Raw genomic sequence first — 14809 nt, forward strand, 5'->3', positions numbered from 1 at the left:
GGAATAACAGGCATTGAGAATAGTTCAATCTATAGTTATAGTTCCTCTATACTGTGAGGGTTCAGCAGTCTGAATTTTGCTCATTAGAACAATATTCCCTTCTTGTGTTTCCTTGCTGAGCTGTGGTGGAGGGACATTAAAACAAATAGGGAATTTCTTACAAAATAATTAAACCAAATTTTACCCACCAGAAAAAAACCTTCTTGACCCATCTTATTCAGACTCAGAATACTAAAGCCTTGTATTGGCTCCAGCTGAAGTTGCAATGCATTTTGCAACAAGGACTGTGTCCTTTTACCCTCTTGCCTACCCCCCTGTTCAAAGACTGACACTGGATGAGGGATGACAGAATGCCATTCACTATAAAATGAACCTCGAAATAACATCCTGGCTCAAGAATCAAAACTTGCCAAACAGTGCAACGTGGGGAAGCTGAGAATGGTACAGCTTCATCAAAATGTATTCTCTTTATGTAAATGTGCTGGATGTGGTTACTTTTGAACGCCCCACTACGATAATAACTTTATCGATATGCCAGGACTTCAACAAGAAAAACAACAGGAACAGAAAATAACTGCCCAATTAGAGCGGAATATATACATTTGGCACCAACACTGACCACACCTGCAAGTTTCAGGCTTGTGAGAAACGGGAGTCTGCGAGTTTGAGTCAGTATGTGTGAACAGGTGTTTACATTGCCATCACGGTAGGAAGGGATTTCTTCATGGCCAGTGTGGAGAGCAGGATGAAATAACTTTCAATGTACATGTGGTTGTGTGCGAATTAAGACAGAGTTGAAGAAAAAATGTGAACTTTTTCTTTAAACAGAAGCATAAAATAACATTTAAAGATCTTGAATATGTGGATGATTTGAATGAGCTGCTTTTCATGCTGAGTTCACAAGTAAGACCTCTTTGATGAAACAGTACAAATATACGGTCTACAGGACAGCTTGTCCATGAGATCGTATACGGAGTTAAAATAAGACAGTTTGAGAAAAAGTGCACAGTGAGGACACCAGTGATGGGAACAGAGCATGGACGTGAAATCTCACATACACCTGACATGTACGGATGCACCTACACTACCGATGACTATACGGTCTGTTCCACAATACAGATGTGCACCATTCACACTATTTAAGACTATCATGCAAAAAAAACACAGGGACATTTGCTCCAAATTTATGTCCATTATACAGAAGCATTTAACAACAACTGTGATTCATAGCACATGCTTAAATATCCAAATTAAACATATACATCAGCATCTGTCTTATATAGCATATAGCATTTTCCTGCTCAAGCTATGTGAAAGATATTTTCTGTTTATCAGAGATAAATCTTTACTGATATGGGATATTTGGCACTGCACACATTTATAAATGAACTTTTACAGTAAGTGATGCACAAACCAGAGGTTACTTATGTAACGAACCCAATAAACCAAAGCTCGCAGCAGAAACCAAATCATTATAGTGAACACAGGAATGTGTTTTCCCGCTTTTAGCACTTCGAATGATGGATGATGTCTTGCACATGCGTTCGATTCATCGTGGTAATTTAGGAATGTGAGACTGGAAAATGTCTCCTTTATTGCTAGACTGTAAACATCATTACAACAATCTAACATGTTTTCATAGTGAAACCTGTCATTCATACTGAGAAGTAAAATGAGGGCAGACATGAGCTCTGTACTGAACAGTAGCACCGACGCAAACACCAATTCTGGTGATTGTTAATACAGAAAAGCATAGATGATGTAATATTGGGATTTGGATATAATGCTAATGGTACATATTTTGTTTAAAGATCCTATATTTTACACTTTTACTGTCTTTTATTTAAAGTTTTTATATCCATAAGAAGGTATATTTGTTGTTTTCTGACGCACAGCCAGGCCAACCACAGCAGTAAGCTTTTGTAGCCTACACAGACAGTGGGTCCAGGTACGCCATGCTGGAGGGCAGTGACGCCATGACATCATGTCGTTGTGGCTCGTTTTAAAGGCACACTTAGAATACTGGTTGGTATTTTCACAGTATTTACATTGCACCTAGACTTGCCTTATAATCAAAAAAGACATGAAAATCTCCCTTCTACAATATGGTACCTTTAAATGTAAGTCTTGTAATTTGAAGTAGACTGTGGTAACATGTCTGTTTGGGCCGGCTGACTGTGAGCTGACTTCGGTTGCATCCTGATGGCATCACTGATACGAGACACACTGCTGACTGCCAGTACAGCTGAGGTGAGAGAACAGAGCACACTTCCCAGCATCAACCAGTAGGAGAGCCCGAACTCAAACGTTATTCCTGGCATCCCCAGAGTCGCCTGTTAGAGAGAAAGATGCAGAAATAGTGAAGTAAGCACATTATTTCTTACTTTGAATATGCCTTAAAGGCATGAAAACTCTCTAGCTGTGATTGTTCCTTTCTCTAATGGTATTATTAGAAATTCAGTAACCGCAAAGAAAAAATGGATACTGCAGTTTCAAAAGAGCGTCTGCCTTGATTTCTGGGTTTTTAAAAAATTCTTTGTGAACACCATTAAACCTGTGCCACGGGCTTCTCTCCTCTCCCTCTCTGACACCTCTTCTGTGAATTCCACTGGCTGCTAGCAACATTAGTTAGCTGAGTGTCTAACTGCACTGCAGTTCTTTCAGTGTATTTTAAGTTGACTTGGCAGGTTTGGCATCAAGCTAGAGTGTCTGCCTGCCAACAAAACACACTGCGACTGACACACAGCAGATTCCAGAGCAGAGGACTGATGAACACTCATAATGCTTTTATCATTATCTCAATGCAAAGAACCCCTTCGTCAGTTTGCAATTAAGTCAATTACTTTGGCTTTCCAGCTACTTTCAGAAGCAGAACTTATTGTTATTGTTTAATGTTGTAACAAACTTTCTTTAAACATACATCACTTTATTTTTGTCCACTGAAAGCTGCAGTAGGTAAGTTTTATAAAAATATTTTTTGTCACATTTACAATATCCTGACAGTAGTACATGAGCCAAGGAAGATTGTTGAGTCTCATTCCCAGGGCATCAAATACAGACGCTTTTGGGTGCATCTGACTCAGCAGTCGACTCTCTTCAAGCTGCCAACCAAAAGTGGCTTTCTATCCTTTTCAGCTCTGATTGATTGCTTTTGTTCAGGCCCAGTGGATTTTTGTAAATACCATTAAGAGCACTAGGAGGAGCCAGAGGAACCTAATTGTTTCACGGATTACCTGTCAAAAAGTTCAGCAAATTTTTATAAAACTACTGCAGTTTTAAGGAGACTTGAAATATGAGTAATTCAAGATCCTTATCAAAAGAATGTAATAAATGGCTACAGTACTATGGATAATGCTGGAAACTGAATTTCCCCTTGGGGATGAATAAAGTAGCTATTTAATCTAAGAAAGTTGTTTTTGGTAAAGTAGTATAAAACAAAAACAAAAAAAGTTTCTGTTTACACAATATTAGCAGAACAATTCTGAATGGGAGACAATTTAGATTTGTTTACATTAATTAGTTTGGTATTGGCTTCAGGTTTTTAAGGGATTCAGAAAACTCATATAAAATGTTTGTGTTGAGTGTTAACACCTACTTCCAGTCTGTATGTGGTGTAAGTGTCCACTCCGTACCACAGCAGGCCAGCTGCACCACACACTCCTGAGAGACACACTCACATTTTAAACCAATACACAAATATGAGTCAGACGTTACAACCGCTAACAACAAAGTAAATTGTGTGGAAATGTGTATGAACCAGAGAATGATATGAATCTGAAGTAGTGACCTACTGTGCTGAGACCACAAACCAAACAAACTGCTTCTGGCTGGATTTGATTAAAGCATGTTTTAGAGTAAGGAGCTGCAGCACAGACCTCCACACAGACAGAGGGCGCCAGAGACCTGCAGCAGCCTGCCCTGAGCCAGTACACTGGGGATCAGTGTAGTGCACCTCAGACCAGGTATCATGATCAGGATGGAGAGCACAGACAGAACACACATCCCCACCAACGCTACTCGCATAGCCAACAAATCAGCTGTGGGGAGCAGAAAAACACACCAGACTGAAAGTTTGGCCTCCGGTGGCGAGTGAGTACATTACAGTACATTCTCTGCTTGGGATGATCAATATACAGAACCCACAGATCATGACATTTCAAAATACAGTCAAAACAGTTAGGGATCAGTCAGTATTTCATTATGTTTTTATGGTACTTTCATTATGAAGTATTTTCTTTCACTTGTAAAAGTACCTTTACTTTAATTAACATTAAAATAGAAAAAAAAAGTATATCTGAACACTAGGTTTTAAAATGGCGGGTTGTATTCATTCATTTTTCTGAAATATTTGACAAACGCTTTTATAGATAAACAGAACACAGTACACTCATTCAGTTCTTTTACTCTTTTAGGTTTTTGGGAAAATAATGAACAGGCTGAAAACATTTAGAAGAAATGAACACCCATTTGATAATTTACCTTAGATCTTTTACAGTACAGATATGTCATAGAATAAAATCATTGAATTTTTGGGGAAAAGTTATTTTTTTTAAATAAAAGTTGCTATATTTACAAGTATGAATAGGCTACATTTATGATACTTGTAAAAAGAACATTAGCTGTACTGGAAAGTTGTTTGTTTCAGTTGAGTACTCGCTCAACCCTAATTACAAGTTACCTTACAGATAAAGATTTTATATAGATTGAATGTGCTTAATTTTTTATACTGTAAACCAACTTGCAGAATAAGAAGTAGCTAAAATGTACAGTAGCTCCACCTGAACCACCTCCAACATTAAAATGCTGCTTACACATGCATCAGCAATAAACCCAAACATTAATAATATTGCAATACTGGCAGGGGCCATTGTGCATAATGAGTATTATTCTTCTGAGCATTAAAATACGGGAGTAGGTTCCAGTCCTGTATAGGTTCCAGTCCTGTATTTTGAACTCTGCTGGGGCTGTACTTTGAATCACAGATTGTACCTTTGAATCAAGTGTCAGGGGCACCCATTATTAGACACCTCTACTGTTCTATTTGCAGGAGGGGAAGATAACATTGTTGCAGTGGATGTGCTGTTGTACCTGGCAGATTCTCCATGTAAGACACTGACACGTCACATGTCCTCAGACCCACCAGGCTGTCATGAACACACTCTCCCCACAGGCCTCGACAACGGAAACTCAGACCTACTGAGGTCAGCTGATCTTTAGCTCCTTGCTGGACCAGGAGACACATTCAAACATGTGAAAGGCCTGGGAATTATGATTCAAGTTAAATTGTTAGTTGTAAGATAAGGAGTTTGAAATTGAAAAACTTAAATAACTTGAATACACACTTTATGACTGGTGGTCTGCCCTGTGGTAACCACACGCTAAAACACAGAGTTTACCCAGCAGTTTATCACTCCAGTCAGATAGACTACACAGTAGTGCAGCCTAGTGGCTACTCTACACTCTGTCTACATACAGGGATTAGCAGTGATTACAGATGAGAGGTAGAGTGTGAGTGTTCCTACCCTCCAACAGTCCTTTCCAGCAGCAGCGATTAGCAGCAGCAGGCTTGTCAGTGCTATCAGCAGCCCCAGGACCTCAGTCTGTCCTCTGCTCATCCTGTCCTCTATAGTCAGTTGGTGGAAAAATGAACAACTGCAATCGTGAAAAACATCAGGAGTGACTTTGTAAATGCTGAACAAGTGCAGCTGATTTCCAGAAAGGACTGTGTTTCAGTGATGAAGAGAAGCAGCCGTATTCTCAGATGGACTTGCAAAGCATTTCTGCAATAATGAAATTTATATCGAGTTAATGAACCGTACACTCATGACATACAGTCAGCACAAGTGGTGGAAAAAGTACTCAGATCCTTTGTTGTAGCTGGTCGGGTCGAAGCTAGTTTGAAATCGTAGTTTACCACATTTGCATCTTGTGGAGAGTTAGATGAAAAGATTGATTCCACTGTCGTATCTGTCCATTAAAAAATAAGCTATTCAGCCAGTTAGCTTAACTTAGCTTACAGACTGAGGGCTGTGTCCAAAGGTTACAAAGTGAACCTATTAACACCTCTAAGGTGTCACTTTTTAATAGTGATATGTTATATCTTGCTTGTTTCATCGATACAAGAACTGAAGTGTAAAAATTAGAATTTGCTCCTACACAGGACGTTAATGTGCCATTTCTTGGCTTGGACCACTGGCAACCAGCAGGGTTCTTCAGTGTTAATTAGAGGTGCTAGTAGGTGGATTTTACTATAGACAGAGTAATGGTTGCTGTTTCCCCCTGCTTCCAGTCTTTGTGCTAAGCTAAGCTAACCCACTGTTAGCGGTAAGGTTAGAGTAAGGGTTAGGTTTACTGCTTTAGGGTTAGCTCCCAAAATGGATTGATAGCACTTTAATTACTTCATGCACTGTTATGTCATTAGGTCTACAATGCATTCTTTTTTATAAGCTTATAAGCTTGTGTTTTTGAATGTAAAATTGTAATATAAATTTCACTAACTGTAGCTGTCAGATATATGTAGAGCAATAACTGTACAATGTAAGAAGATTAAAGTAGCATACAATGGAAATAATCAAGTACAAGTACGTTAAGTAGTTAAGCACAGTTGCTTCATACAAAAATCAACTAAATTAATATGTATGTTTTACACTAAAAATGTCATTATGATTACGACAGTTTCAGAAATGATCATTTTATCACAGTAACCTGCCTCGATGAGGATGGATGCAGATTTGTGGACAAAAGAAGAAACAGAAGCAAAAGAGGAATTTACAGCTCAAGAGATATTATACAACTTAAATTTAGTGTTAGAGTCCTTAAAACAACTGCCATATAACTTTAAGATGAACTGTACTTCTAAAAAAAACTGCTTCAAACATTTTAGGGCAATGTTTTCAAAGAAGTTACATTATCTTTTAATGAGAACAATTTCTCCAAATGCTAAAATTATATCCCTTTGTGGTGAAACAGCCTTTCTTTATATATCTTTTTTTTTTTTTTTAAATCATGGTAGTAATCTTGCAGCTGTCACAAGGGTAATGAACAGTGCTGTGGAACTATGGAAAAAAAAACACTTACCTCTTAGAAAATGTTTTATTTCAGGACTGGCACAAAGTGGCTCTGCTCATTTTCCAAAAAAGAGGAACATGGGAGAAATTTGGTGCCAGCGTCGGAGTGTGCACACGAGTGTGTCTCTTTGCCCTTGCTCATTCCCAAATTAAGTGGTGTAGGCCTGTGTTAGCGGGGTCTGGCAAAGGGCTGAAATTAAGAGTCTAAACACATTAACCACACATGACCTTCATAACTGCACTATGGCTTTCCATTTTGCTCTCCTCTCTGTTTGTCCTATGAGAACATTCAACCTCTGTCTCAACTTTGACTTAAAAGAAAATCTTCCTCCCCTCAAACAGAAGAAAATCTGCCGCATTTCAAGACATTTTCTGCCATTTAAGGCTGCTCAGATGTGTCAAGGAGATATTTGTGTTGAGATGACAAGATAAAAAGGAAAGCATTTCAATGCATCGCAGAGGAAGGAGGCAGCGTGAGAGACAGACGGAGGGACAGACACATGGAGAGAGCCGAGCCATATTGAGACGTTCAGATGGATTATTGTGGAATGAAAATGCCAGCGGGCTCAGTGCCAGATGCCTGTGAGCTGCTGCTGACAGGCTGAAGAGGGCAGTGTTTGTCTTCCTACTGCACCACACCTCACTGGGAAGGTTTGACTTGTTAAGAAAAAGAACAAAAAAAAAGCTCTTATCCATAATTACTTTCAGTGATGTATACTGAATCCAGAAAGCTCTCTGCATATTAATATGGAGCATTAATAGGTTTCACAATAATTAAAAGTGAAAAAAAAAATCATTTAGAATTTACAAAGATTAGTTCAGGTCTTATAAATAAATGTGCCTTAATAAAAATAGAGGGATTTGGTTGCAAGTGTCTCTGTCGGGCCAGTCATTAGTAATGGAGTTGAACATTGAGAGTCACAGTGACGAGTCATCTGTGGGTCTGACTTAGCCTACCTGTGGGGACGCATTTAGGTTTAAGGACAGGTAATTGGGGACGCACTTGGCAAAAGTCACGTCCCCAATTAGGAAGAAGCTTATTTTTGGGTCAGAGGTTAGGCTTAGGTTAAGGTTAGGGTTAGGCAAGTAGTGGCTGGGTTAGGGTTAGGTAAAGGTTAGGGTTAGGGTAGCCTCCAGGAAATTAATGTAAGTCTATAATGTTCCGAAAAGTGACATAAGTAAACGTGTGTGTGAGATCAAACGTATGTGTGTGCATGTGTTATATTGTGTCTTTTAGCAGGCTTTTTCATGGTATTGTGTGTCTGTGTGTGTGAATGGGTACATCGGTGGGCTTGGGGCGATCGCCCCACCTGGTGCCCCAATGTTAAAAAAATGCCGCAAAAGTGCCGTCTTGGATCCCCCTATGGTAAATAAAACACAATAAAGTGCCCTCTAGGTTGGTAACCCTAACCATGACTAAGCTGTTTCAACATAAATGCATCACGACTTTCTGGTCCGCCACTGATTGGGTGCATGTCCCTGCTTGCGTGCATGATTTGGTGTTAGCTGTTTCTATTGTGTTTCTGTGTGTGCCCTGCCTTTTATTTCCAGGTCTCGCTCCATCCCAATCTTCTCTCTGCATCACTCCACTCCATCTCCTAACAATATGGTTTAAAGCCTCATAATCACGTATTGATTACTCATCATCATTACCACCAGTTAGGGTTGGATATGGAGCCTCATCTGGATGGGAGGCTGAGGTAGAGCTGCACGGGACCACCGCACTCTGCCTTTGATTTGAACAAGGTCAGAGGAATCGATCCCCTTTGATCGGAGACTTGCTAAGAGAAACAACAATTTCCACAGGCGCAGCCAGCAGAGCTCACAGTCTGTAGCTTCTGCTCAGTCCACATGTGTGTACACAGTGAGTGTCTGCTGGTGAAAGACCACACATTAGGTTGTTTCTTTTCATGAAGCCTTCTGGTTTTATTGTACATTTTTCCATTTCAGAGTGCAGTTTGCAGTGGCCACCTGCTGAGTATTTTCAACTTCAAATTCCCATGAATCCTTTCCCTGTCACTTTCAAGTTGGACTATGTAGCTTTTTTATATATATTTTTGGGGGGGGCTTTTTGCCTTTATTGGATAGTGACAGCTGAAGATAGACAGAGAAGGATTCTCTCTTACCCTTTTCCTTCTCTTACACACGATTCTCACGAATCAAAATGTAACAGTAAAACACACCCTTGCTCATTTCAGTACACTCAGGGGTTATTCTGCTACAGCCTTTCTTGTTCTGCTCATAGTAAATGGTGGCTAATGTTAAGCACACTTTAGCTAGATATAGCTGTGTAACTGACATTACAGCTTTATGACTCTTCTTTGTGTGTACTGCTACACTACGTTTATTTACCATTATACTGTCACTGCTACCACTCTACCACTGCCCCCTGAGAGCCTGGCCCTGCTTGTTGGACTTGAGGGTGATTCCCTTGCCAGTCTTTTTCCATAGGTTTGACTCAACAGGACAATAATCTGTATCAGCCATGTGCCACAACATCATCCTGTGAAGCCGGTGGTGATTGTAGCTGTCTGGCAGGTCAGCCCGCTCTTCTCTTAAAGTAGACAGTTCCGATTTTATTTGTGGGTAAAGAGTTTTTTGGTTAATTGTTATACATACAATACAAATACAAAACAAGTCGAACACCCTTTTGTGTTGCTCTTGGTGTGGCACAGCTCAACGTCTGTTGCTCTCCTGGCATCCTCAGGTGTGTTGCATCAGTGACTAGAATCGAGTCAGTACTGACCCTATAATCTCTTCCTCCATGAACATCTCCACCTTGCAAGGACATCACAAACTGACGACATGTGACGCACATCGAAACACCCACGCCCACTGTTTCTATGTACTAGCAGTGTCTTGACGTGCGACCGATGTGTCAAGTCAAATTTAACCCTGTAAACACAATTAAGGACACACACTAGACTGCATATTCAAAACAAAAAAAAGATTGTTAAGTAAAGATTATAAACTGTATGTGAAAAATGTGGATCCAGTAGGACAAAGAGCAACTTCAGGTGTCAAGTGGGATCTGAGCCACACAACCTTCTCTGTGGATTTTCAAAATGTCACAGTACGCCACTGTCACATTTGGCAGCATTGACATGTGTCATCTCTCCAGAAGTGCAGCAATTTCACTCCCCAGATCCCCTCAGCTACTGTACCTGGACTACTTCTGTCTGTAGTACATCCAGTGTGTGTCAGAGGATGCAGTGCCCCATGATGTGATCAGTGTGTCTTTATTATAACAACATGTGTTGTTTGCCAGTTTGAGTGAGAATTGCCACTCATGGCTTGGTTTAAAGGTCCTAATGTGACTTTTTATAGGACTGAAGCATCATTCACATTCTTATTCTGATGGCATAGGATTTGATTTGTAGAAACATGAAACAATCCCAGGGAAAATTGGTAGTCTAATGTATATGTTCCACTGTAATTCTCACTGTCTCTGCCGTGTCTTTACCACTTTGCATCACCACAGGCAGAAGGGGACTTTAATGATGTCTACAGACAATACTACAGAAACTGAAATCCATCTGACAAAGCTACAGGCAAAAACCCTGTACAGATAATCATTCCTATGTCAACTTTTATGATACACAGATACACAATACAATTTATTAAATGAGACTGTTTGCTCTAAATAATAATAATAATAATAATAATAATAATATCCATAATAATGTAATACCACTTACTGGCTTTTTCTGGAGCTTTCAACCACAGGAAGGAAGGCTGTAAAATCAGTGTAAACAGGATTACACAATCAGATTACAACAATAAGTAACTATAATCAGCCCAGATTACATTAAAAAAGTGTAATTAGATTATATTTACATTGACAAAGATTACTTGACTTAATTACATTTATGATGTCTTTAAAGTAAACATCTTCAAAAAAGGGCAATTTTAAGATTATGAAACATTTTTTCCATGATAACCAATGCTCTGTTAACACTGCGTCTGGTCTGACATGGGGAAAAAATGACCACCGTTGAGTCAAGATGGAAGGTTTAACCAGCGGCAGGCCTCCATTCCTGGAAATATCACCATCATTTCCACTTCAAAACACAAGGTTTTGTGGCTGCATCGATTTTTTTTAAATATTTAATTTAATTTTTCAATATTTAATTTAATTTTAATTATGTTACTAGTAATTGCATGTAATTTGGATTCAGCTACTGACTAAATTATTTAAGTGATCTCACCCAATGCTACATAAGATTCAGTTGAAAGCTATTAAAAGGACCTTCAATTCATTTTGTTTTTTTAATAAACCAAGTCTTTGAGTGACATATGAGAGCCAGCAGCTTCTTCTAAATGGCAGAGGAACCTGGACTCCAAAACTTATGGCAAAACCTAATGCCAAAAATCACTCTCTCACATCTCCGCTCCCATCAACCACTGAGAAACAAACAATTAGAGGATTCAGAAGGGTATAAAGTAATGAAGTCCTTCAAACTTTTCTCAATTCAAACAGTGATGCGTGTCTGCTGCTGCTGCTTGTGGCTGCGTTGCCTTGGGCAGCATCACAAATGAAGCCATCTCTGCATCTGTTCCGTTGTCTTGCTGATCTTTGAAGTCTTTCCATTGAGGGACGACAGCAGTGAAAATTCATGCTTGTTTTTTTCTCATCATGCTCCCGTGTTTGCTTTGAGATCTTATTCTTGTGGGTTTTTTTGTGGGCTGAAAGCAGAGCTGTGCTGTGCTTCACTGCACCTATACAATCCAAAACAGCCAGAGGATCTGGGAATAATTGCCTAAATTTGCCTCCACTTGTCATGCTGGACCACAGACAATAGGCCTCTCTCTATTCCTCCTAAAACGCAGATAACAATAAATAAAGTGACGATTTCTTTACCTGCTGCCAAACTCTGAATGATACTTCCACTGTGAAGAATTTGGCTGAACTCAGGACTGCTTTTCATTTCCTCCTTCAGGTCTGTTGTAGCACTGACTCGGAGGACTCCATCATTATATTAACTGCACACAAGTGATAACTTCCAGCCGCAATCACCAGAATCAACGTTGGCACGCATTCATGCACAGATGTACGCTCGCACACACACACACACGAACACACACAGATATACAAACGCAGTTGAACCCGCGGTAAGTTTCAGTAAAAAGTGTGTTCGGGAGATCTCCACAGCTGCACGCCCAGCAGCTGACAGCTGGAGCGTTTGTCAGTGTGTGTGTGTGTGATGTGTGCGCAGGATAAACTGTGAGTGATTATCATTGTTGTTGTATCACAGTTTATCACACTGCAGGAGAACAGTTACACTCACCTGGCCATGTTTTCCCTGGAAGCATCATCATTCTGACATGCACGCACACATCCGCGCACGCGGGTGCAAACCTTAATCTAATCTGTGTGTTTTCTCTCTGCTGCAATAATACAGCGGCCTAATTGGCTCTGACAACTTGGCCAACTCAATTCCAGCCAGTCTCGTCCAGAATTCCTCTCTATGTCTCTAATTAGGTCCAATCAGCCGGAGTGATATTTATCGATTCACCTCATCCCTCTTTCTCTCTCCTTCACACCGGCCTCCCTTCAGTGTTCCTGCTCTGAAGGAGACCGTGTTCCTCCTCTCTCTTTGGCTAATTTTAGTATGAGTAAAATAATTATGATTGATGCAGGTGCCTTTCTCTTCCTTCAAAGCTTTTTAAATAGATAAACCCCCCCACACACACACGCGCGCACACATGCAAAAAAAAGAAGCGAGAAGCTAATTAGCGTGCGAGGATGAGCGAGGAGAGAGGCCTTATCGAGCCGTTATCAGTTCGCCTGCCCCACAGCTTTAAACATCATATTAGATATCTTAATCGTTCATTCTGACAGGGGCGTCAGGGACAAACTTTCTCATTTTCCCGGCCAATTGATGTGCTCCATTTTCCCCCCCTCTGGTTCCTAACTTATTTTTTTTCTTTCTCTCTTCTTTTCTTTTTTTCTCCCAGAGACACACAGCCGTCAGCTACGTGTCGGGAATGCTCGATGCTTTAATTCATCTAAACAACCTTTTAGCCTCACTCCGAATTTAAGCTAAGTTTGAGAGTCTGAGCAAAGTCGGCGCGCGTGTCATTTTGTGAGTATCGATGCGGCGGCCGGCGCTGCTGAAGATGGCCTGCAATGACATTGGAGCTGATGGTTGTTTCTCTAAGTCTGTGATGGGATAGGGGCCAGACACAGACAAAAGGAAAAGGGCAGGAGAGAGACTCACTGCACATACAGTGTGTCAGCATGCAGCAGGGTTTGATTAAGGTAAAACCTTTTTTTTATTTGAAGTTCCTCTAGTTGTATCATACAGCATGTCACAGTCCTGGACACCCTGGTTGGTCTGGTGTGACCCGTACATCATGGTGGCTAGAGGCAACCCAAACATTTTAGTTACTCAAGCATATATTAATATTGATTATGGGAGGAATGTTGAAAATACGAACTAACCAGATGTGAGGAAATCATTTTAGGAGATGTCAGGCAGGTGTAAACTAACGCAAAGCATACAATAAGTGCTTCTGTTTTAATATTTTTTCACAAGAAAAATCACAATATATAGTGGTAAGTTCAATTAGAGTATTAATAATGTCTGCATTAGGAATAACCCCTGGAGACGTACGTTGTCGTTTTCAAGAGCAACAACAAAAATACTATATACACAATTACACTAAAACAAAAATAAAAATGACAGCAAGATAATGTGACAAAAAACAAACAAAAGTAGGAAAAAACCCCATTAAATATCCAGACTAAATCAGAAGATGATACTCTAAGCAGAGCAGAAAAAATTTATCATTCATTAAGAGTAGTATAGATGTCAATGAGAGCATTAAGTCAGAGTTGAAGAGTTACAGAACATGACTATAGAATTAATGTAAAATAAAAGATTGTTTTCTGTGTTTTAGCCAAAATACTGAATTTCACTTATTAGGTTTTTAATTTTTGTTTCAAATGTTAAAGGAATTGTATATATTATATAAGAGCACAGTTTTTTTTGTTGGAATGCTGAATTATTTTCCTTAAATACATAAAACATTACATTAGAAATACAAAGACATTTCAGTGATAAAAAATCTTGTTCATTTTGGCTCGTTCTAGCACTCCTAATAGTATTTGCAAAAATCCACCGGGCCTGAATGAAAACAACCAAAAAAACCTACTGCAGCTTTAATAGACCTAAAATTATGAATACATTTTTTTAAATGTATTATTATTTTATTATTCACTATCATTTTTATTTCATTTTACTTCATAAATGTATCTCTATTCTTAATGGAATATATCTCTGATGTTATATTGTAATGAATTTATATAATGTTCTGGATAGAAACAATGCTGCAACAGAACAACTGTTAAAGCTGCACCAATCAGTATTTTTTACATATATATATAATAAATTAATCAAATGTGTATGTGTAATGTGAAAAAGGTTCGTTAGTAGTGATGAACAAATCTGACTCTGCAGTTTCGCTCAGCTTTACAGAGCATTGTAGCATCTTTCAGCTCATTGTTTTGGTTTTACAGCACTTCAACTTTACTGTTTTGGTTCATTCTCACAGCTCTCATCAACGTAACCATCTCCAGCAGGCAGTGTTTTCCCACTGTACACTACCTGCACCACCAAACAGCAGACAGACAAAGTTAGCTTTTAGCTAGGTAGCACTGGGGGACACAATATTTATTTTCTCTGCCTCTGACTGGCTTACCCTGATATTCTTACCCTAAACCTACCCAGTCTCACTCC

The 14809-nt window shown here is 39.5% G+C and overlaps 1 protein-coding gene across 1 annotated transcript; it reads right to left on the reverse strand.

The window, feature by feature from the left end:
* Window positions 1-2114: 2114 nt before the first annotated feature.
* LOC118328081 (claudin-16-like) lies at window positions 2115-5615 on the reverse strand. Its single transcript, XM_035661685.1, has 5 exons — window positions 5523-5615; window positions 5089-5224; window positions 3876-4037; window positions 3596-3660; window positions 2115-2333 (listed from the first exon to the last, which is right to left on the reverse strand). Exons 1-5 carry the CDS (start codon window positions 5613-5615, stop codon window positions 2115-2117), a joined length of 675 nt encoding a protein of 224 aa, XP_035517578.1.
* Between the last annotated feature and the right edge of the window lie 9194 nt (window positions 5616-14809).

The sequence above is a fragment of the Morone saxatilis genome, unplaced genomic scaffold (assembly GCF_004916995.1).
Source record: "Morone saxatilis isolate NCDOM2014 unplaced genomic scaffold, NCSU_SB_2.0 Contig18, whole genome shotgun sequence".
NCBI lineage: Eukaryota > Metazoa > Chordata > Actinopteri > Moronidae > Morone > Morone saxatilis.

Excerpts from the sequence above, each read along its gene's own strand:
- LOC118328081 (XM_035661685.1), bottom strand. The coding sequence starts at position 5,615 with ATGAGCAGAGGACAGACTGAGGTCCTGGGGCTGCTGATAGCACTGACA. Across the intron at positions 3,661-3,875 it reads CGCCCTCTGTCTGTGTGGAG|GAGTGTGTGGTGCAGCTGGC; the intron begins GTCTGTGCTGCA and ends TGTGTCTCTCAG. Across the intron at positions 2,334-3,595 it reads ACACCACATACAGACTGGAA|GCGACTCTGGGGATGCCAGG; the intron begins GTAGGTGTTAAC and ends TCTCTCTAACAG.